The sequence below is a fragment of the Salvia hispanica genome, chromosome 3 (assembly GCF_029641045.1).
Source record: "Salvia hispanica isolate PSC_SH4W2 chromosome 3, Shi_PSC_v1, whole genome shotgun sequence".
Taxonomy (NCBI): Eukaryota; Viridiplantae; Streptophyta; class Magnoliopsida; order Lamiales; family Lamiaceae; genus Salvia; species Salvia hispanica.
Window position 1 is genome coordinate 33,485,305 of NC_142694.1, and position 21,740 is coordinate 33,507,044.

The 21,740-nt window shown below is 35.8% G+C and overlaps 4 protein-coding genes and 1 pseudogene across 7 annotated transcripts; 3 read left to right on the forward strand and 2 right to left on the reverse strand.

The window, feature by feature from the left end:
• Positions 1-8,038: 8,038 nt before the first annotated feature.
• Positions 8,039-10,794, forward strand: LOC125209813 (U4/U6 small nuclear ribonucleoprotein Prp31 homolog; annotated as a pseudogene). Its single transcript, XR_016136192.1, has 8 exons — positions 8,039-8,099; positions 8,647-8,712; positions 8,842-8,919; positions 9,146-9,989; positions 10,059-10,129; positions 10,216-10,291; positions 10,377-10,452; positions 10,524-10,794. The product of XR_016136192.1 is annotated as a U4/U6 small nuclear ribonucleoprotein Prp31 homolog (transcript).
• Positions 10,795-11,137: 343 nt separating this feature from the next.
• On the forward strand, positions 11,138-13,700 carry FSD3 (Fe superoxide dismutase 3). The gene is made up of 8 exons (XM_048110670.2): positions 11,138-11,276; positions 11,342-11,428; positions 11,692-11,883; positions 12,102-12,273; positions 12,791-12,864; positions 12,951-12,977; positions 13,105-13,128; positions 13,213-13,700. Exons 1-8 carry the CDS (start codon positions 11,181-11,183, stop codon positions 13,336-13,338), a joined length of 798 nt encoding a protein of 265 aa, XP_047966627.1. The 5' UTR covers positions 11,138-11,180; the 3' UTR covers positions 13,339-13,700.
• Positions 13,701-14,008: 308 nt separating this feature from the next.
• LOC125211860 (protein-S-isoprenylcysteine O-methyltransferase A-like) lies at positions 14,009-16,058 on the forward strand. 3 transcript variants are annotated; one of them, XM_048111806.2, is made up of 3 exons: positions 14,009-14,257; positions 14,891-15,594; positions 15,773-16,058. In XM_048111806.2, the coding sequence occupies exons 2-3, from the start codon at positions 15,005-15,007 to the stop codon at positions 15,990-15,992; spliced, it is 810 nt and encodes a 269-aa protein (XP_047967763.1). In that variant the 5' UTR covers positions 14,009-14,257; positions 14,891-15,004; the 3' UTR covers positions 15,993-16,058. The 3 variants fall into 3 exon arrangements, with proteins under 3 accessions (XP_047967763.1, XP_047967761.1, XP_047967764.1); XM_048111804.2 differs by having other exon boundaries at positions 14,009-14,200; XM_048111807.2 differs by having other exon boundaries at positions 14,012-14,200; positions 14,891-15,943.
• On the reverse strand, positions 16,016-17,380 carry LOC125211859 (putative xyloglucan endotransglucosylase/hydrolase protein 33). Its single transcript, XM_048111803.2, has 4 exons — positions 17,155-17,380; positions 16,983-17,083; positions 16,625-16,833; positions 16,016-16,554 (listed from the first exon to the last, which is right to left on the reverse strand). The coding sequence occupies exons 1-4, from the start codon at positions 17,378-17,380 to the stop codon at positions 16,152-16,154; spliced, it is 939 nt and encodes a 312-aa protein (XP_047967760.1). The 3' UTR covers positions 16,016-16,151.
• Positions 17,381-18,330: 950 nt separating this feature from the next.
• On the reverse strand, positions 18,331-20,718 carry LOC125210541 (proline-rich receptor-like protein kinase PERK3). The gene is made up of 8 exons (XM_048110084.2): positions 20,022-20,718; positions 19,912-19,953; positions 19,735-19,851; positions 19,552-19,662; positions 19,245-19,463; positions 19,043-19,158; positions 18,711-18,971; positions 18,331-18,648 (listed from the first exon to the last, which is right to left on the reverse strand). The coding sequence occupies exons 1-8, from the start codon at positions 20,656-20,658 to the stop codon at positions 18,433-18,435; spliced, it is 1,719 nt and encodes a 572-aa protein (XP_047966041.2). The 5' UTR covers positions 20,659-20,718; the 3' UTR covers positions 18,331-18,432.
• Positions 20,719-21,740: the final 1,022 nt, after the last annotated feature.

Below are 21,740 nucleotides of genomic sequence, written 5' to 3' on the forward strand. Positions count from 1 at the left end.
ATGGATATAATAAAAGGAAGAATTGTGACAGATATCACGCATGGCGTACAAATGAAGTTACAATTCTTGTTTTGGTTTGTTCTGAAATTAATTTGGATTTAGTCCCTAATGATATATAGTGAGTAGATTATGGTGCTACTGCTCACATAAGGTTATCAATGCAAGACTGTCTGAGCTACTGAAAGTCAATTGATGGTGAAAAATACATCTATGTGGGATATGAAAAATCGGTGGAAGTATAGACTATTGGACATTGTAGGTTGTTATTAAAGACTGGAATTATTCTGGTTTTGAAGGATACTTTATTGTATTGTCTTTAGACAGAATTTGGTTTTTATTTCTGCTTTGAACAAATTTGGTTTCGCTTGTTCATTTAGAAATAGTAAGTTTCTTCCTTCAAATGATTCCAGTATTGTGGGCACTATTTCCTTAAGTGCATATGACAATCTTTACATGCCTAATTATGTTACTTCATATTCAGAAGCTTTACATGTTGAATCAAAGGGATTAAGCGAAAATTAAATAATGAAAATTCAGTAATTTATGGCACAAGTGTTAGGTCATATCTCAAAAGCAGAAATTGAGAGGCTTGTGTCAGATGATATGTTGAATACACTTATCTTTTCAGATGTTGATTTATGGGTTCAGTGTATCGAAAGAAAAGCAGACCAAACAAAAGAATTTAGGTGCCAATAGAGCTACACGTTTTAGAATTGATATATACGAAAATTTGTGGTTCATTCCCTTTGGTTTCTTGGAATGATCTACAATATTTTATATCATTCATAGGCGAATGTTCTTGTTTTGGGAACCTACATCTAATCCATTAAAAGTCTGGGGCTTTAGACAAGTTCAAAATATTCAGGGCTGATGTTGAGATGAAAGATCTTGGGGAAGCCTCTTTTGTATCTGGAATCGAAAGAAATAATTTTCGACTATCACAGAAGGGATATAGTGAAAAAGTGCCTAAATTATTTGAGATGCATAATTGCAAGTAAAGAAATACTTCTATGACTAAGGGAGACAAACCTAGTCTCATTCAGTGCCCTAAGATAAATCTTGAGATTTAGAAAATGCAGAAGGTTCCATATGCTTTGGCGATTGGGAGCCTAATGTGTGCTCAAGTATGTATTAGACCCAATTTGGTTTTAATTGTTAATATGTTGGGCAGATATCTCAGTAATCCGGTATGAGTCATTAGGAAGCAGCAAAACGGATTATGAGATATTTATAGAGAATTAAGCATTACATGCTCGCATACAGAAAATCATATCATTTGGAGAGATCATTAGGTATTTTGATTCTGATTTTGTTAGATGCCTATACAGTAAATGATCCATTTTAAGTTACGTATGTCTGTTGGCTGTGGAGCCATTTCGTGGAAAAGTGCTAAGCAAAGACTTGTAGCTACTTCTGTCATGACAACATAATTCGTAACTTGTTTTGGGCATCTAGTTATTGAATATGACTGCAAATTTTTGTCACTAGGCTGCATATTATTAAAGGTAGGGATCTCAATCGAGCCAGCCCACCGGGTTTCGGGCCAACCCTATTCGGGTTGCGGGTCAATCGGGTGCGGGCTAATCGGGCTATATTTTTTCGAGTTATAATAGTTCGACCCTAGCCCTAAAAGCTCGGGTTTCGGGCTAGCCCAGCGGGCTAATCGGGTTGCTACCGATAAAATTAACATGCGTTCAATCCAATAAATAATGGTGAAAATTAGTTATATTTATAAAATGTAGAATATTTAATTATGATAAATTTGAGATATATGCTTAAACTCAAACATAAACATGATTAAATACTAATATCAAGATTTATGCAAAACAAAACATAAACATCAAGAAATTTTAAAGCATGTTTTAGAAATTTAAATATATTTTTTTAGTGAATTTGAATTTTCTAATTTATATATCTATTATTATGTTAATAAAAATTTAATATATAATTTATATATTTAATATATAAAATTGAAAGTTATGTTTTTAGTAATCTATATTATAAAATAACCAATGAAGTGTCGAATTAGAGTCAAACAAATAGAACGATATAAATTTTATCGGGTTTTCGGGCCAGCCCATCGGGTTTTCGGGTCTAGCCCTAACGGGTTGTGGGTTAATCGGGTGCGGGCTAATCGGGCTGTAATTTTATTGGGCTAGAAAATTTCAGCCCTAACTCTGTAAATTTGGCGGGCTATTCGGGCCAGCCCACGGGTTGCGGGCTACATTGACATCCCTAATTAAAGGTATTGAAAGACCACTTAAGTTATGTTGTGACAATAACTCTGCGGTTTTATATTCTAAAAACAACATGAGCTTCTTGGTTGTTAAATAAAGAGTTCGGAATGGACAAATACATATAGAGCATAAGGGAACGGATTTGATGATGACAAATCCGCTCATTAAGGGACTATCACCCAAGGTCTTTCACGGGCATGTAGCCCAAATGAGTGTTATGTTGTTTAAGGGTACTTCCGTTCAGTAGGAGTAGTTTTGGTTATTGCTCTATATTGTGTTTAGAACATGCAGTTATAAAACTCATATTATTCTCTGCAGAAATAAAGTACTCCTTCCATCCTACAAAAGATGTCACACTTCTGGGACGACACGGGATTTTAGGAGGTTTTCTTTTGTGTGTTAAATGGAGAGAAAAAATATAATTTTTATATTTATGTGAGAGAGAATTTTTTCCAAAAAGGGAAATGTGGCATCTTTTGTGGGACAAACTAAAAAGCAAAGTGTGACATCTTTTGTGGGACGGAGGGAGTATTATGTTTTGTCCATTATTTGCGTTATTTGGTTTTGGTTTGATCTCACTAAGGATTTGGGAGGACCAGTTGGAAATAGACATGTATGATCACCTTGCATTAAATTTCCATACTACACTCCATAATTGATCTGTTGGTGATTATATTTACATATGTGATTACTGATGGGTTTAATCATGATAAAATATGGTGACTGTCTCTTTAGTCCTATGCCGATATGGTTGATAATAAGATTGTTCGGGAATACACTATGTGATAGCATATTTGAGCGATCATTTGGTTTGTACACATTTATTCGGTGTCATGTGTTGCCCAAGTGGGAGATTGTTAGAAATTTGAGCTTCCACATGACTAATTTAATGTGTATGGCTATCTTTCAGTTGTCCAATATAAAGTGACCCAATAAAGATTAAAATTTGGACTAAAGTGTATTTATTTGTTATGGAAGTGTAGATACCAATTTGTGATTTTCCATTTGTATAGAAAGTAAAGGAACTTACCATTTTCTATAAATATAAGTTATGGTTATGGTCCCCAGACGTCAGAAGAATTGTTCGTTATCTTTGTACTCCCTCTACAGACTATTGTGAAGAACGCGTCTTGGAAGATCCATAGCCGCTGCAATGCAATTTCGGTGTTGTTTTCTAGATGGATCAAGGTACGCTTTCGCTCCACAGTTCATGCTCCTTCTCCGTTGTTCTTGGTTAATTATCATAGAAAGGTTTATGTAATTGTTCACACAGTTGTTCCAACAATTTAAACATGAAAATGATCATGTTTTGGAATTAAACTTAAGTTGAATTTCGATGCCTTCTCCATTTCGAAGAATAATATAATGATTAGCACATATAATGTTAGATACAGGTCGTGAGTAAAAGTTAGGCACAAATGCGTTTGGACTTAAAATGACATTACGTTTGATGTAGGAGTACTTATTTATGGCTTAGATTGACGTTGAACACAAGTAACTAATCTTGTGTGTGCTCTTTTACATACTGCCATTAATTGTGAGTGGAAGATAAGATAGGAATGAGAATAAGTGTGTGTGTGTGTTTGAGAGAGAGAGAGAGTTTTCCAAAGTTGCCTAATCATCTTCCAGATGGTGTAATCCTATGATTGAATGCAACAAAATAATATATAGTCAGTACTAGAAGTTATGATTATAGATCGAAAAACAGACCACAACTTCTAACATGATGTTTACATTTATAGACTACTAGTACTTTTTTCTGTCTTATGCGTTTAAATATATATAGTAGTTATAAATTAGGAACCAAACAACAGCCTGATTCCTCGATTTGATGGCTCCAGAGTTTATCTTCAGCTAATCGCAGCTTTTGATTGAATCTGAAGACAAGGATTGTAAGAGCACAAAGCAAGGACAAATGTCAAGTAGGATTGACAATTTTTGACACGACACGATAATCCGACACGAATCCGTACGAAATTATTGGGTTTGGATCAAGTCTTATTGGATGTGGGTCATAATTGGGTCGACCCACTAAGAACACGAAAAAATCGGGTCGGATGCGGGTCGGATGCGGGTCGGGTCGGGTAACCCGTTAAAAATTAATATTATTATTTTTATTTTGAGTAAAGATAAATTTACAAAAATTGTATACACAAAATGCCCTCCAAATTTTAAAAAGGATAATATTAATTTATTTTGATTTAATAAATTTAATTTAATTATTAGTATTTTCACTTTTTTTGTTTTGTTCTTTTTACTTCTTTAGTTCTTTTAACTTGTTTCAAATTTTTTTGTTAAAACTAGAAAAAACATGATGTAAAATATTTTTCTAAATATAATAAAATATTTTATTAAAATTATAGAAGCATTTTTTGTTTTGGAATTCAGCCGAAAGCATGTTCACTACCCTTTTATTTTTCATATTATTAGACTTAGTCACTTAGGAAATAAAATAATAAATAATTAGATTAGGGTTAGAAATTCTAAAATTAGAATGTGGATTGTGGAATAGCCGAAGTGCCGAACAACCGCCGTCTTCCAGATTTCCTACTTCTATATTTCTATTTCCTACCTCTGAAAGTGAAACCGCCGCCGCTCATCATCGCCGGAAACCTGGAGGATTTGGAACAAAAGTTATGTATTTTGTTGGGTTTTTTTGGATTGTGTTGGAGTTTTGCTGTTTAAAATGGAACATATTCATGTTATATGGCTTTTTAAAGTCTTGATCATTTTTTGAAGCAATATGTAATCGTGTTGTTATCGTGCTTAGGTTGTTGTCGTGATGTTATCGTGTCGGGTCAAGCCGGTATCATGTTCAGGTCGATATCGTGTTGTTATCGTGTCTAGGTCGATATCGTGTTGTTATCGTGTCGGGTCAACCCAAAGTGGTTTGTGTCGTTATCGTGTCCGGGTCGTGTCCGGGTTTGAAGGTGGCGGGTTGGGTTCGTGTTCGGGTTTGGGGTTTCCTTAACAGGTTGGGTTCGGGTTTGCCCTTATTGGGTTGGGTCGTTATCGGGTTGACCCGATAACGACCCAATCCGCACGATTTGCCAGCCCTAATGTCAAGTAGTTTAAAGAGTTGTAGAACCTCAAAGGTCCCTTCGGGTTGATTGGATTCTTGAAGTCGATTGGGGTGTGAAAAACAGATTGATTAGCATCTCCTTGTAATCAGATGGTCGAGTTGGGTTTAGAGATGTAACTGGCAAAAAATACCTTGGGTATGTAGGGACTGTAGTCCAGGCATAATAACTGACATAACATTTGAAGACTTGGCGACAATTTGAAACGATATCTTCGATAATGGTATGGGTACACACAACACCTCCAGGTCGGAGAGCCCTGCAAAAAAGGGCTTTCTAAACAACTCTTGGGCAGGGCCTGACTTACAACTTCTACATTTGAATGGAATTTGTTAGGAAGGTGCTGCTAAGAAGAGTATTGGACATGCAACCCCTACAGAGCACAAATTCAACTAATTAAGTAAGAGAAAGAATTCATATGTTTTTGTTAAACTAACAGAGAATTCAAACTACCATCTCTGATGTGCAGTGTGACTCGCGGATCTTCAAATCCATCAGGGGAAAATTTGCTTAAGAAACCTGCCAGGAAGGACCGGATAAGTTCTATGATCTATCATATTAGTTCAATAACAATGCTTCACCACATGGTAAGATATGTGAATCAAAATAACAATTAGAATAACTCACATCAACAACCATCTTATCGATCTCGCATATATCTATTTTTCTCTACAAGAGGCATTGATACGAGCATCATATATAGTGTTGACTAAGTCTTTTCTTTATTTCTCAAAGTAGTTACATTATCATGTTTATTTCTTTAGTTAGTGATTAGTGGCATAGTCACGCACGTTTTCCTTTTCAGTTAGTGGATAGTTCTCCATCACGCACTTTTCCCTCTGTTAGTTGCATAGTGCTCTCATGCATGTGTTTTCATCTTTTTTAAAGAGTAGTTTTATTGCATCAAGCAAGTAATACAACATTTCAATTCCTTTAGTTGTGTAGAATTACAGGTTCAGTTATCCATGGTCGTATAAATTCTAAATAGAGTGGTGTTAAAATTAAAGAAACTCCACTGATCACTCATTCATTATGCAACATAATCTATGCTCAAGCACATGCAGACTTGCATTGCTTGCCAGCATTCTTCCCACCTTACAACGTCGTGTTCCAATTGAACCGCACGAACGTTATTGTATAAATTTAACGATATAGTTCGTTAATTTTTAGATAATGAGACGACGTTTGAATCCAATTCCAAATACATTTTGTCTTTAGAATAATGTATGTCAATAAAGATAATGCATATGTTTCGAGGGAGGTAATCAATTGCTAACTAATTAGCAATCCAAAACTAAGGCCAATTTTTAACCATTAGATTAGGAGATCTAGTGGTTGATATAATGTCAAAGTGTATTATATTTTAAATTTAAATAATTATTAAATAAAATTAAAGGGTATTAATGTCAATCCCCTCTTATTAAAATTATCCTAAAATTTTAAATTTACGTAACTCTCTCAATTTAAATTATTTTTTTGCAAAAAATATATCAAATTAAAGGTAATTTTATAAGGATTCTAACGAGATCTCAATTGCATATGTTCCGACGATGTTCGGATGATGAAATTGATGATTTTTATTTCAGTTTTCGTATATGTTGATGATTTGACGAAATCTCAATATAATGAATGTAAAATCTCAATATAATGCATGTGAAATCTCAATAAAACTGGGTTGATATTTTCATGTACTTGTGTTAAAATACTAATGTCATTGTGTTGATATTTGTAATACACTATCTTAATATAAAAAAATCACGAAAATTATGATAGGATGATGAAATTTGATGGTTTTTATTTCAGTTTTCGTGTATATTGATGATTTGACGAAATCTCAATATAATGCATATAAAATCTCAATATTATGCATGTAAAATCTCAATAAAACTGGATTGATATTTTCGTGTACTTATATTGAAATACTCATGTCATGTTAATATAAAAAAACACACAAAAATTATGATATGATAACAAAATGACGATCTTACCCTTTTGTTGATATTTTGTCTACTATTTATTGAGATTCGTAAGATTAATCTCATCCACTCATTTTAAAATCTAAGGGTTGAAATTTGGTCTTGATTTTGGATTATGATGCTATAAGCAATAGAAGATGACCTTATGTTTCGGAACCAAAAAAGTAGAGGTTTTTCATAATGATAATTCATTAGATGTGTGAAGATATTTTATTACCAGTTTGATGATAGTATTAGATATGAATTGAAATATACAAATATTGCGTGTGTCCAGTATTTATGTTAAAAAATTTCTTTAATGAAAACCAAAGATACGGTTTTTAATAATATATTATGATGACTGTGCTTCATATATAAACATCAATTTGATGATATGAATTTTAATTAAAAAGGATGGGTGTAAGCCCATATTTTAATTAATAACAAAGATACATGCATGGTCTATAAATTATTAAAATTATAACATTCCGTATAGATAAAAGTAATATTGCATGAATCTAGAAAACATTGTTTAATATCATCATTGTTATTTGTTTGTATAAATAATTAAGATCATATTGCATAAATCTAAGTAATATTATTTCAATGTTATCATTATTATGTATTTTCATAATAGATGATTACGATTTGATTTTATTTGATTTGGTTTGATTTAATTTAATTTAATTTATTTTATTTTGGTCAACATATTATAAATATGTAAACTTCATAGTAATATTTAGTTTCATCATTCTCTTTTTAACGCTGCCTCTTCCATATTCTTGAGTCCGACGATATCACATACACGCGGGTATCAGCGAAAAATGGTAATTCGATTATAATCTCCCATTGCTTTAATAGTCTTGAATTGTTGCTGCGAATTGCAGTTATATTAGAGGTTATGCATTGTAAGTATTACTCCTATGTTTTTTTTTTTCTGTATTGTATACGTGCCTGGATTTTTATCTGAGTCGTGATTAAATTCAATAATGTGGCCGTGGGTGTTGTTTTATTGTTTGGTATTCTGTTTTGATGAGCAATTCATGCTTATTGATAATTTTCTACAATAGTTGCTGAGATGAACTTGTGGTTGCTATTGGAAGATGGATAGGTAATGGTGTGGATTTATAGTTTTCTTGAGTAGTGCTGTTTTATATCAACCGGTTTATTTAATTAGATCATTCAAGGATCAATTCCAACTTTCCTCTGCATATAGATAACAAATATTGTTGTGGCTACATGTGATCTTCATCTTCTTGATTGTGTATCTGTCATATAATGTGAATCTTTTTACTTTTTTTACAAATTATGTGATGTAAGTTATGTTAGTGTGAAGTTTCTAACAGGGCTTGTTTTGTTCCTATTTTGTTTCAGGCAATTCTTAATGACTGTTTTCTGGCTGATCTTGATGAATTGTCAGATAACGAAGGTCATCTTCTGGTAAGCATATTAGTGTTTTATTGTATTGCATATAATCACTTAGCAGGTAGCACTTTATGTTTCCTGTTTTTGCTATTTTTTCTTGGCTGTGGCCCAAGTTTTATACTACTACTACTACTTTTCTTTCAGGAAGCAGATAATAATGATGCTGATTTTACTGACATTTCCAAGCTACAAAACACTCAGCGGTTTATTGATATCATGAAGGTTGGTTTATTTTAGAGTACTAGCTAAGCTATCTATGTATCCAATATCCATTATATTAGTTAATCCATCTGATGTTGCTTGCTTTTCTTTAGGATGGTTTTGTTGCACTTCGCTTGTCTTAATCAGCAACTGATTTCCTTCTATAGGTCTGTATTTAGAGTTAATGGCATGTCTTATGTGTCTCATTATTATACAAACTAAGTTTTACCACTATTTTTTATTGCAGAAAGTTGAACATGCATTACAAAATGTGGCTGAGAACTCAACTCATGAAATAGTCTTGGAAGATGAGTATCAGTTGATCGTTGATTGTAATGCCTTGTCTGTTGATATTGAAAATGAAATTGTAATAATTCATAATTTTATCCGCGACAAGTACCGCTTGAAATATCCAGAACTTGAATCTCTTGTTCATCACCCAATTGATTACGCCCGGGGTGTTAAAAATATTGCTAATGAAATGGATCTGACGCTTGTTGATCTCAAAGGGATTTTACCCTCTGCTGTTATTATGGTGGTATCTGTCACAGCATCAGCCCCTTCCGGAGGATGTGTTGCAAATGACAATTGATGCATGTGATAGTGCTCTTGCTCTAGATTCTGCAAACAAGATGGTCCTTGATTTAGTGGAGAGTCGAATGGGGTATATTGCCCCAAACCTGTCGGCCATAGTTGGAAGTGATGTTGCTGCAAAACTAATTGTTACAGCTGGTGGTCTTTCAGCATTAGCAACATTTCCTGCATGTAATGTTCAGCTTCTTGAACTTACCAGGATTCTCAACAGCTACATCCCGAATTCGTATTGGTTATTTGGAGCAAACTGTGATTTTCCAGAGTACTCCTCCTTCCTTAAGAATGCGTGCTTGTCGACTTTTGGCTTCAAAATCTGCTCTTGCTGCACGTGTAGATTCCTCTAGGGGATACCCAACCGGCCAAGCTGGTACAAGTTTACGTGCAGAGATTCACAAAAAGATAGACAAGTGGCCAGAGCGGCCTCCTGGTAAGCAGCCTAAACCACTCCCGGTTAGAAAGAAGAGAGGTGGTCGGCGTTTAAGGAAAATGAAAGAAAGGTGCTTGAAATTTCCCTACAACTTTTTTTATTCATTAAATTTACCTAATGATATTGCCATTTCCATCAGATATGCTATTACAGACATGCAGAAGCTGGCAAACAGGATGCAATTTGGGGTACCAGAGGAGAGCTCACTAGGTACCACTAATACTATGTTTTTAAGTTTATAAGTGTTAGGCTGTTGATTTAGGTTCAAATCCTCATGGAGTTATACTTTTTTGAAGGTGATGAGCTCGGTGTAGGATTCGGAATGCTCGGTAAGGCTGGACAGAGCAGAGTTGCTGCTAAAGTAGCGAAGAAGTATGATTTCTTTGCTAATCTTTATGTTTGATTTGTTCTCCTATTTGATCACATTATTCAGGAATGCATTGTTATACATTTTCAGGTTTAAGGTAAAAAAATTTGTGAGCAGTGGCGCAACTTCTGGACTGATCTCAAGTCTGGCTTTCACAGCCTTTGATGCTTGGTTTCGTTTATTTATAAGCCTTGGGGATTATATTTTACTGAGTGAAGGCTGGACATGCTTTTTCAGGGAATCGAGCTTTTAAATCCTCAAGCGAACCAGTTTGGAGGAACTGTGGGTACTTATTTTTCGGAGACTGGAAGCTTTTCGAAGATCAGGAGAACTTGAATCACACTCCATAGGCACTGCGTTTTGCTGGTTCATGTACAAATGATGATGAATGAATGATTTTATTTGATGCAATACTCCACTTTAAGATTTTAGCAAAAAAATGGAAATTTGTTTATTCGTATATTGCTCTTTATGGAGTACATTTTAGATTAAATGCAGAAGTAGATTTCAAACATAACCATTTCCCCCAAAATTCAGAAAAGTAGCAACTAGTTTCTTACTAAGAATTATTAATTGGAAAAAAAAACATTTTTCATCTTATCTTTTCGCTTAACTAATTAAATGTTCTTGGGCTGGAAAAAACAATTCATTTAATACTACTCCCCAATAAAGTTGTGATTCATCATCTCGGCCCACAACATGGCTAAAGCCCAAAAAGAATTGATGATATACGTTGGAATACGAAGTGCTGCTTTTATCTTTAACTGAGGTATGCTACCTTCCGCTTCCGAGTAGCTTTCCACATATTCGGTGAAATGCCTGAAATATCTTCTTCTTCTTCCTCTTTATTCAGGTATCCTTACTTGTTCGAGGTTGCGGTTACCGTAGCAGGAAATGAGTTTGTTTAATTGCATTACTAATCAGTGCCCTTTGGGCTCCAATTTTGGGTCTTCAAACAAATTGGGGAGCTGTGGCGCCGTTCCCCAGCTGGTATGTCGCGTTTGATATGTCAAATGTGTGATGGTGAATGAAATATTGGATTCTGTTCGATGCAGGGAGGAGGAGCACAGAGAAGAGATAAATCGAGAAATAGTCGCAGCATCACTGCGTATTATGGTTTAAAAACCCCACCTTACAAACTAGTGAGTTTTTTCTTTGAGTATCGAATATCAAAGTAACTACTAGTACTACAAGTCTACAAACATAAAAACATACAAAATTCCTCACTTACTTACCCATTCTCGCATTCATAGATATACACAAGCTTTTTTTGGGATGCAAAGTTTTCACTTGATTTGTTTGCACGGTATGAGGGTTTGGGGAAATGGCAGCATCTTAAATCTAGGTCCTGTTTAGTTTGCTTGTGCTTTCTCGAGAAATAATCATTATTTTTCATTTCTTGTAGGATGCTCTGGAACCATATATGACCCAGAAAACGCTCGAGGTACACTGGGGAGCTCACCATCGTGGTTATGTTGAAGCTCTTAACAAACATCTTGCAAAAAATGATCTACTCTATGGATATACAATGGATGAGCTGATCAAAGTGACATATAACAACGGCAACCCGTGGCCTGAGTTCAACTCTGCAGCTCAGGTAGTTTTCGCTGACTACTTTTGTCTCGTATGCTTTGCTGTTTCAATAAGCACTTTAAACTTCAATATTGACGAGACCAATATTTTGAAATGCCTTCTGCTTACTTGGTTAGTGGCAAGTCTAACCACTGCTCTTATATAAGCCTCGCGTTTCACTTATGGTGTTTTGTTAGTGTAGCATCCAGTGCTTCTGACATATTTTGTGGTCATCAATTTAAGGTCTGGAATCATGACTTCTTTTGGGAATCAATGCAACCCGGAGGAGGTGAAATGCCCACACTGGGCCTACTGCAGCAGATAGAAAAAGACTTTGGTTCATTTATCAATTTCAGAGAAAAGTTCGTAGAAGCAGCCCTTACATCCTTCGGATCTTGCTGGGTGTGGTTGGTTTGTAAGTGTTATATGAATATTTGTCTAAGTTGAATACATTTATTTAAGTACTATTTGAAATCTGAACAAGATCTTGATGTGCAATGGTTGGTTCATGCTCTTGGATATTCACCAACCAACACCAAGTGCTCAATGATGTAGCCAATTACAGCCTCTAAAGTTGACTAGGATCAGTAACTACACAACAGTTTCTAGTATTATATTGTTGTCTAAGTTTCATATGTTGTCATTTTAGCTCTTGCCAATTACTGTTACTTGGAAGTTATCTTTTGTACGAATCAAGAATTAAGGTGAGAAAAATTTATTTCTGATGTGCAGATGATTCGCACAGTTCTCAATTGTGCGAATGATATCTTGCCTAGGTCAGAAATTGTGCGATCAACATCTGATCTGTTATTGATGAATGATATTTGTTGCTAACTATGCTGTTGTATAAGTAGTTTTCATGTCTACGAATTCTTTTCAGTAATGGTTTCGTTATGCTACGGCAGCACTAATTCCTTGTTAAATTGTTGCAGTGAAAAGGGAGAAAAGATGTCTTGCAATAGTTAAAACATCCAATGCAATTAATCCTCTGGTCTGGAATGACATAGTAAGGGGTTTCAATCATGTTTATAAATGCAATTGCCTAGACTCTGATTTTCTTTCAGCATGTTAATGATCTGTTAAATGTTGCAGCCAATAACTGGTCTGGATGTGTGGGAGGTATGCACTTTACCTCTCTCTGTCTCTCTCTCACACACACACAAATTATGTTGACAAAGGCATATGCACAATTAGAAACGATAACATTATTTAGTTAAGCTATACTGATCCTTCCTTTGTTTTGCAGCACGCATATTATTTGGATTTCAAGGTGTGTTGATCTTCACAAGTCCATTCTTACATTATCCAAAATACAAGCTTCTTACTAATTCTTTCTTGCCATCTTTGATAACAGAATGATAGAGCCAAATACATCAACACATTTATGGATCACCTCATATCATGGGAAGCAGCAGCAGCACGAATGGCTCGTGCACAGTCTTTTGTAAATCTAGGTGAACCCAAAATCCCAGTTGCGTGATACGTACACCACCTTCGATATCAAAACAGCTCCAGCAATGGGATTTTGTCATAATCTGCCATATTTCCAATGTTGGAACGGATTCATCGCCTATCTGTCAGCATGCTGCCGCTTGCTTAAATATGAGACGCTGAGGCAATGCTGTGATGGTGATGATTCCGTTGATTGGATATTCAAAATAGTAAGAGAGAGGCGTTAGTTGCCAGATGTTAATGCTAGTGTTTATGGTTGGTTAGTAGCCATCGGGAAACTACTGATCTTATTGAGAGCTCTGGTTATAATTTACATGCCTTTTTGTTAGTAGCCTTTGTTCATATTTGCTGGGAATTCAAGCAATATAATTTACATGCCTTTTTGTTCTACTTCGACTGATTTTTAAAAGTATCTACGTTTTGATTTAATTGTGATTTATTAACAAAATACACTATGTATTGGATTTGCTTCTCTAGCAATTGTGTTCTATATTTTCGATAGTAAAATTCATATGAATATGTGGCAGTTAAGAATTACAGTCCTATTTGAAAAATGTTGAGCACAAAAATTAAAAAGATGCAATATTTTTACCAAGAAAACTCAAAAAATGATGTTAAAAATTCATTTAAAATTTGGGGAAGGTTCAAATTAAAATAAATAGTATACTACTACTACTCAGTACTCACTACTACTTATGGATCGCGGCTTTTTTATGAAATCCGAAAAAAAAAAACCGGTCCCAACAAAAAAAATCTCTCCACGATTCAAAATACAGAGGAAATACAACCTATATCATGGAAAATTCTGGGTGTTATTGATTGCACATAGATCTACTTGCTAACTGTTTGCAGAGAGACACCAATACGCAGTGTCGATCCGCCCACGTCAGGTGATTTAATGTTTCGCAATGTCGAAATATAGCTGCAAATCTCGTAAATACAATGCTGTATGTCTCTGTGTTTCTCTGAATTTTGTTAAGATTTTGATTGCTTCTGTTTGAAGGTGCAATTTTGCTTGGGGTTTTGATTTCTTAGTATGTGTATATGACTTCTGTAAAAGCGTGCACATGGTATTGATTATGTTACAAACATTGTTAAATATGCTAAGCGGACAAAATTGAACAAGGGGTTGGACTGAAGAAATGTGATTTGACATGGGGGAATTTACTACCATAGTTAGTGCATTTGTTAATTGCATATCTTCAAAATTAAGGCATCTGTAATAGAACCCTGCATTGCTGTGATTTGTGGCTTGGTGTCGACAAAATGAATCCTCTCAGATTTTTCATAAAACACTGGTAGGCATGTAAATATTTAAGCAGGAAAGCAATGCTTGTGCACCCGTAACAAGGTATCGAGAGCTAGCAGCTCCTTTAGCTTTAATTTAGTAATGTGATAGCCTGGTTGATTAGGGTCCTCAAAGTTATGTTTCCCAATATGGATAAAGACCATTATGTTTGAACTGTAGATGTAATTTAAATTGATCTAATGTTGTTTATATGCTAGACACATATGACCGTTTTGTCCGTTGAGCCCCCGTGTTTCATCTCTAATATCTTACTTCTGTATAACCATTTCAGGTCTGGAAAAAAAAAACAAGAGTAACTTATCCAAATTTTCTTGTTTGGGATGATTCGGAGTACGAGACTTGATTATTTCCCCTGGGGATAGGCTTTTGGGTCTTCTTTTGAAAAATGTCGGATATTTTCAGCTTCACAGCTTTCAGACAAATATCGCAAATGCTGTATGCGATATTCTTCTTTCACAGTTCTGAGTTTCTTCTAGCAGTTTACTTTCATGGGATTCAGAAAGTAACTCCGAATTCCCTTTTACTCAGCATAGACTATGTTATGGCAATGATCTTCTCCCTGGTCGAGTACTTGGTTGAAATACATTTCTTTCCAGAAATGAAGGAACAGTGGGCAATAAGCAACATGGGTCTTGCCTTGGTAGTCGTTGGTGAAATCATACGAAAGTTGGCTATAATAACCGCTGGTAGGTCCTTCACTCATCTAATAAAGAAATATATTGATGATGATCATGTATTGATCACTCATGGGCTCTACAAGTACGTCCGGCATCCAAGTTACTGTGGCTTCTTTCTCTGGTCCATTGGTACTCAGATAGTGCTTTGCAATCCCCTATGTACACTTGCATTTGCGCTAATGGTTTGGCATTTTTTCCATATGAGGATACCATATGAAGAGTTTTTCCTGAGGCAGTATTTTGGTTCTCAGTATGAGGCGTATGCTAGACGAACGTCCTCCGGTATCCCATTTATAAAGTAACAACCCTTACCCTATATAGTTTCAGTTTCAGCCATGTATCATGTTTAGATAGAACATGATTGTTAATAGCTGCGGTCTCTCACCTTGTTAGCTTTTGGCTATTGCTATCTAAAAGCCGTTTGGGAGGAAGCAGCTTCAAACACACTTTTTAATCTTTGGCATTTCTTAAAACAGGCACGGGACCGTCTTTTTTTGGTCGAGATTCATAATAAGGTGCTCATCATATCTGGGACCAAAGTCATATCTGATGGCATTTTGTAGTTTGTTTTGGCTTTGTCTTAGCCTGAATCTTAACGTTTGTATAACCAGTAATAAACATGATCAATCTATCGTGTTGCAATCTAAGTCATCTACATATTCTGGTGCAAGAAAATGTGTGATGTTTTATGATTAAATACGACTATACGAGTGAAGATATATTTGAAGTCTATTTGAAGATTTATATTTGGCAATATTTCAATAGTGCTGTCATTATTCATCTCCATCTTGATAATATAGTTGATGATAGTCAACAAGTTATTCAAAAAGAATGAAACTAGTAATCTTTTTCCTACTATTTGCTATTGCATTCTGGTGGCATAACCTTGTATCTGGACTTGTCTTGGCAATATGAGTAGAACATGTGCTTTCCCCTAGCCCATTCCAACCCTGTGGTTTGTTGACTGGACAGCTTAGCAAACAGCTCGCCATCAACGGGGTCTAAGCTCGACGGGCTGCTCCTTGAACACGAAGGAGCCATATCCTTTGTGGTCAAGATGCAGCCCTCCATCTGAATCCCTCCCATTGACGCCACAAATGGCGCATATTTGTAATCAACGGGATATTTTCCGCCTCGAGTTGCCCACTGCGAGCCATCCCAGATAGTCGCATAAACTGACATAGGCTTTGATGGATAAGCAGGGGATATGGCATTACTGTGAATTACTTCTCTTATGGGTATGTTGTCCACCAGAAACCTGCATGTTTCACTGTCAATTTGGGAAAGCAAGGAGTTTTAGTGATTGAGGGTGTGAGAAGCCTACATACACTATATGGTGATTGTTCCAGAGAATGCTGTAGTCGTGGAAACCCTTTGTTGGATCGAACCACAGGTAAAACTTCTCTTCCCGTCCTGTCTTCACGCTTCCGTTTCCATACATGTTGGTCTGCAGCACCCATTCCCTTCTCTTCTCATGCCCGAGCAGCTCGAAATCAATCTCATCATGGTTGTGAGGAAAAGCGTCAAAATTTGATAGCTGGAATAACAGGAGAAGACAGAGTAGGCAAGATGAAGTTGAAGATTCTTGAAAAAACAGAGTAAGGCAAGACTGAAGTTTGAGATTCTTGAAAAACAGGGGAAAAGATAGTAGCCAAATATTGAAGTTTTAGATTATTGAAGACTTACATAATAGGCAACCACAACCCCTGATGTAAAACCAGAAGGCATCTTCATAGCTGCGTTGAAGAATCCATAGTAATATTTGTTTTTCGACGACAAGCCAGAACCTAAGAAGCGGAAAACAAGAGGATGAAATGATGCAGACAAGTGTTGCCACAGTTACATGGTTTGAATTTACCTGAGGACTTGTCCAAACTCAGCTCAGCATTTGCCCCGTTGCTCATGACATGCACATTCACCCCTCCAAAGAACACATTGCAGCTCTGGTTAACCGTTAATCGAATAAAACTGTCAGTTAATCTCTCGACGTCCGGAGGCCTATAGACAGGTCCCCGGGAGTATGCATGGACTGTGTTGCACAGAATAACAATTGATAGTAATAGATTTTTGTGGGAAATGGCCATTCTTGCAATATATGGGAATGGATTTAATGTTGGTCGCAATATTTATATAGACTTAGGACATAGATTTTGTGCTTAGTTGTTGCAAGCTGGCTGTAATTTATTTATTTATTTTTGGCTCTTTTACAAATTGTGAAGGTACATGTGATGGAGGCAACTTATTAAGGACTTTCATTTGCGATGAAATATGAGATTGGCGAGATGTTTTTGTACTTTTTATCGAATACTATAAAAAGTAAAACTACTAGTCAGTACTAGTCCATATAAGTCTAATAGATAGAGACCTGATGGATCACTAAATATATTAGCCATAATAATATTTTTATTCAACATCTAATAAGTAGTACTATATGAATTAGAAAATGAAATTGATAATGAGGCTAATCAATTGAACATCAATCAATACAGCTGTAAACAGGATCATTCCCAAGTGTAGCTTTCTTGGATACAATTTTGTTGAATTTCAAAAATTTGGAATAGGCTCCCCATTTTATGTAGATTATCACCTATCTACATCTCTATTTCCACAATAAAATATGACCCTATATCTTGAGTGTATTAATTCCTAATTTTGTTTATTAAAATCGTAGAAATGTTAGTTTGATCAGATATTGATGTCACATCTATGAATGGTGAAAATGTTGAGTCATGAATTCATTATTGAGGCTGCAATTGTGTGCCCTAAAACAGCTGTGATTTGGTAAGACTACGAGAGTGAACTTGACCAACTTGTTCTTTGGTAGTACTATATATATATTAATGACCATTTAATTCGTATATTAATTTTCATAAAAAATGCTACTGCAATATTATAAGAGTGAAATAAAGGGAGTAACATGCATTGTATATATTCTCCAAAAGCAAAAGCCAAAAGAAGAAGAAAGAAGCAAAGGTGATCCAAGGTGTATAATTAAGAAGATAAATGAAAATGGGGTATGGTTATTTATGAGGTATAGTAGTAGAAGAGAAATAAATATTTCAGCCCAAAAAATGGTCCTTGTGAAAATGGTATTTACAAAGCCAAGCATATAGTAGTAGGTAGTAGGTAGTATTTGTTATTTGTGGATGGTGTGGAGAGAAATGCGACGAGCTTCCTGTAGCAATGAGACGACTGTTTCCATGGAAGGGCGTTGCTGCTTAACTCCAATACAACACAATGCTAGCTTCAAAATCATCTCAAACCCCTCCAAACAATACTCACCATTAAGTTTTGGATCCGCAAATTCTGTTATATCCCCTCCGCCTCCGCCTTTTCTCATCACCTTTTTAGCCTAAGGACACCAAAATGTTACCTCCCTATCTTACATCTACTACTATTCAATTATCTACGTACCTTTTTACTCAAGGCCACGGGTCTACTGACTTCGAGATTCATGACCCTTTGCCCCGACAGCAGCTGCAACAGAACTACTCCAAAACTATAAACATCTGTACACGAGTGCACCTGCCGATCCTTCTGGTACTCGGGGTCCACGTACCCGAAGGTTCCACGTACCTCCGAGCTCACGTGGGAGAATCCCATCGAGATCACCTTTGACAATCCGAAATCCGACAGTTTCGCTTCAAACTTGCTGCCTAGAAGGATGTTTGTTGGCTGCATGCATGCTTAACAATTACAACTCCAGTAAGTATTGGATTGGCTATATATATGATATATGGTACTACCTTAACATCACGGTGAACAATGCAGCCTTGGGGATAGGTATGAAGAAACCAGAGGCCTCTCGCACAGTCTAGAGCAATCTCCACCCTTCTAATCCAACACAACAATCTATGCTTCCCTGGACTCAAAATTCAAAAACATACTTAATTACTACAATCACTCACTCACACACACACACACAAGAGTTAACTAGTCTTTAATTACCAAACAGCCACTCAGACAGATTTCCATTCTCACACAGTTGGTAAACAAGAAAGCTCTCATCTTCTCCATCGCAATGCCCTAACAACTGCACCAGGTTCGGGTGCTTCACATGTGATAAGCTCCTCACCTCCCTTACAAACGTCTCCATGTGCCCCTCGTTTAATATGTGCTTAACCGCCACAGCCTCCCCGTTCCACAGAATCCCCTTGTATACTTTCCCTGCTCAACACAATCACCCATCTGTCCATCATATATATATACGAACACTACTTTTTTTCTTTTTTTTAAGGGGATGAATTGTTTCGACCTGCTATGCCTTGGCCTATGAAGTTTGTTGCACTGAGATTTTCTGTGGCTTGATACACCTCTCTGACTGAGATCTTGATGCTGCTGGATTGCTCCCAACACGAATTTCCACCTAAAAAAAACATGAGATTAGTTGAAATCACTCTTTAAATTACATTGGATTATTAATCAAGATGATCACTACCATAAATCTCTTTAGAAGGTCTTGTTTTGGTCCTTTTCTTCAAGTAGAAGAAGATTACACACAAAATGGCTACTACTATTGAAATGGCCCCAACACCACCAGCCACAATTTCAAGATCTGTAATCAACAATCATCAATCACCAAAAAAAGGCCATTTATTCTTTTTAAGTATCATACCTTTAGTTAAGGTGATCTTCTTTTCTTGTTTTCCCTCATCAGCTGCAGAAGATGATCAAATTTTAATCCATAGAATCACTAGGTATAAAAACTATATATGCACAACTTACCTAATGGAATTCCATCTCCAAGGCAGGTGTAGATTGAATCTATCCATTCCATGTCACTAGCCCTTCTACTAGTTAGTGAAACAAGAACCGAAAACCTACAGATATCGGCTTCTTCTTCTTCTTCGATCGAGCTATTACTGGCCGATGAAAAATCCATCTGCTCCCACCTCTTCAAACAAGAGCTGCACCCTTCATTGCAGCCTTGATCCAAATTCTGCAGCTGAATTGCTTGCTCGTTAACAACGTCTTTCACTGAGTAGTCCGAGCACCCTCCTCTCCCACTAATTAGCCTCTCAATGCCACAGGTTTTCTCACTCATGTTTGTTGAACTCAGACAGGCCTTTCGCTGTGTGCGGTTCAGGAATATTTCCCCGGTTTTGTTGGCGTTCTTCGCCAACGCATATAAATATGTTTCTAGTGCTTGTGCACATGTGTTGTTGTTGACAAATCCACCCCAGTTTCCTCCCGCACCTCTTGAATCATTCCATGATGATGGAGTTTTCATGTCAACAACACATTGATTCTCATCTGCTAGAGCTGCTTGATGCATGAAATGGAGATTCATTAACAAGATCAATCTGATGAATGTTAGATGATTCATTTTCTTGAAAAGGGACATAATGAAAATGATGATCATCAATAGAGATTGAATTTTGGAGGCTATGTTTATCTATGTAGTGACAAATGGAGTGATTATACTATAAGGAGTTACATTATACTAGTACCTTTTTTGGAACAATATTTGAATTAGTCTGGAATAAATGGTAATAACATTCGGATTCTATGACTACTTTATTTTTTTTTATTGTGACAAACGACAAATGTTGAAACAAGGCAAAATTGGCAATTTATGTAATTTATCTCTCTTTATGTGTTACGAAAACAAGGATGCTTAATTAATTAGTATTGTGATTATATGTCGAAATCATATATTCGGCAGAGCCAATAGAGAAGACAAAATTATGTTGTTTTCGTGATGCATACATACATATAAAACAAAAGATTGAACTATAGTAAGTATAAAAAAATTGTTATACCATTATACTCCATAGTAGTAAGTATTGATTTTTATATAAATTATAAAGTATTTATTTGGTTTGATTTTGGTTTTGGTTTTGAACTGGACCTCTGGAAAAAATGATGAAGCCATTGAATTAAAAAAGGTTAGTCAAATGGTAAATAATGATAAATAAATCGAGTAAGTAAAGTTATTACTCCATATGTAGCCCAAGTAGAATCGATTTTAAGTTTTGATCCCTTCATCTCCCGCTGCTTTCTTCACCATTTTGGTAACTAAAATGGCTTTGACATCAATGCTTGATCGTCACATTCCTTCTTTTTTCAACTTAATTACTTAATAATTATTGCCATTCTTAGGGAGTATTTGTGTCGTGCTTATGATGCTTATCTGTCTAAGTAAAGGTTTCTCTTTTGATTAAGTCTGTTTAATGCCTGTCACACACAAATTTTGTAGATCTTATGTTGTGGAGCCATCACCATTCTCCAATCTCACACCAGTATATCGACCATCCCCATTGTGTGGAGTATCATTTTTCTAGGCTGTGTGTACTGAGCTCAACTTAAAACTTCTCTTTTCCTCCAAATAAGGAAAGAAACATAAGGAAATGTCTTTGTAAATTTCAGCCTTGTTTTTTTCTTATGCACTACTCCATGTGAAAGATCAAACAAACGTTGATAAATCTAATTTCTTACTCTAAT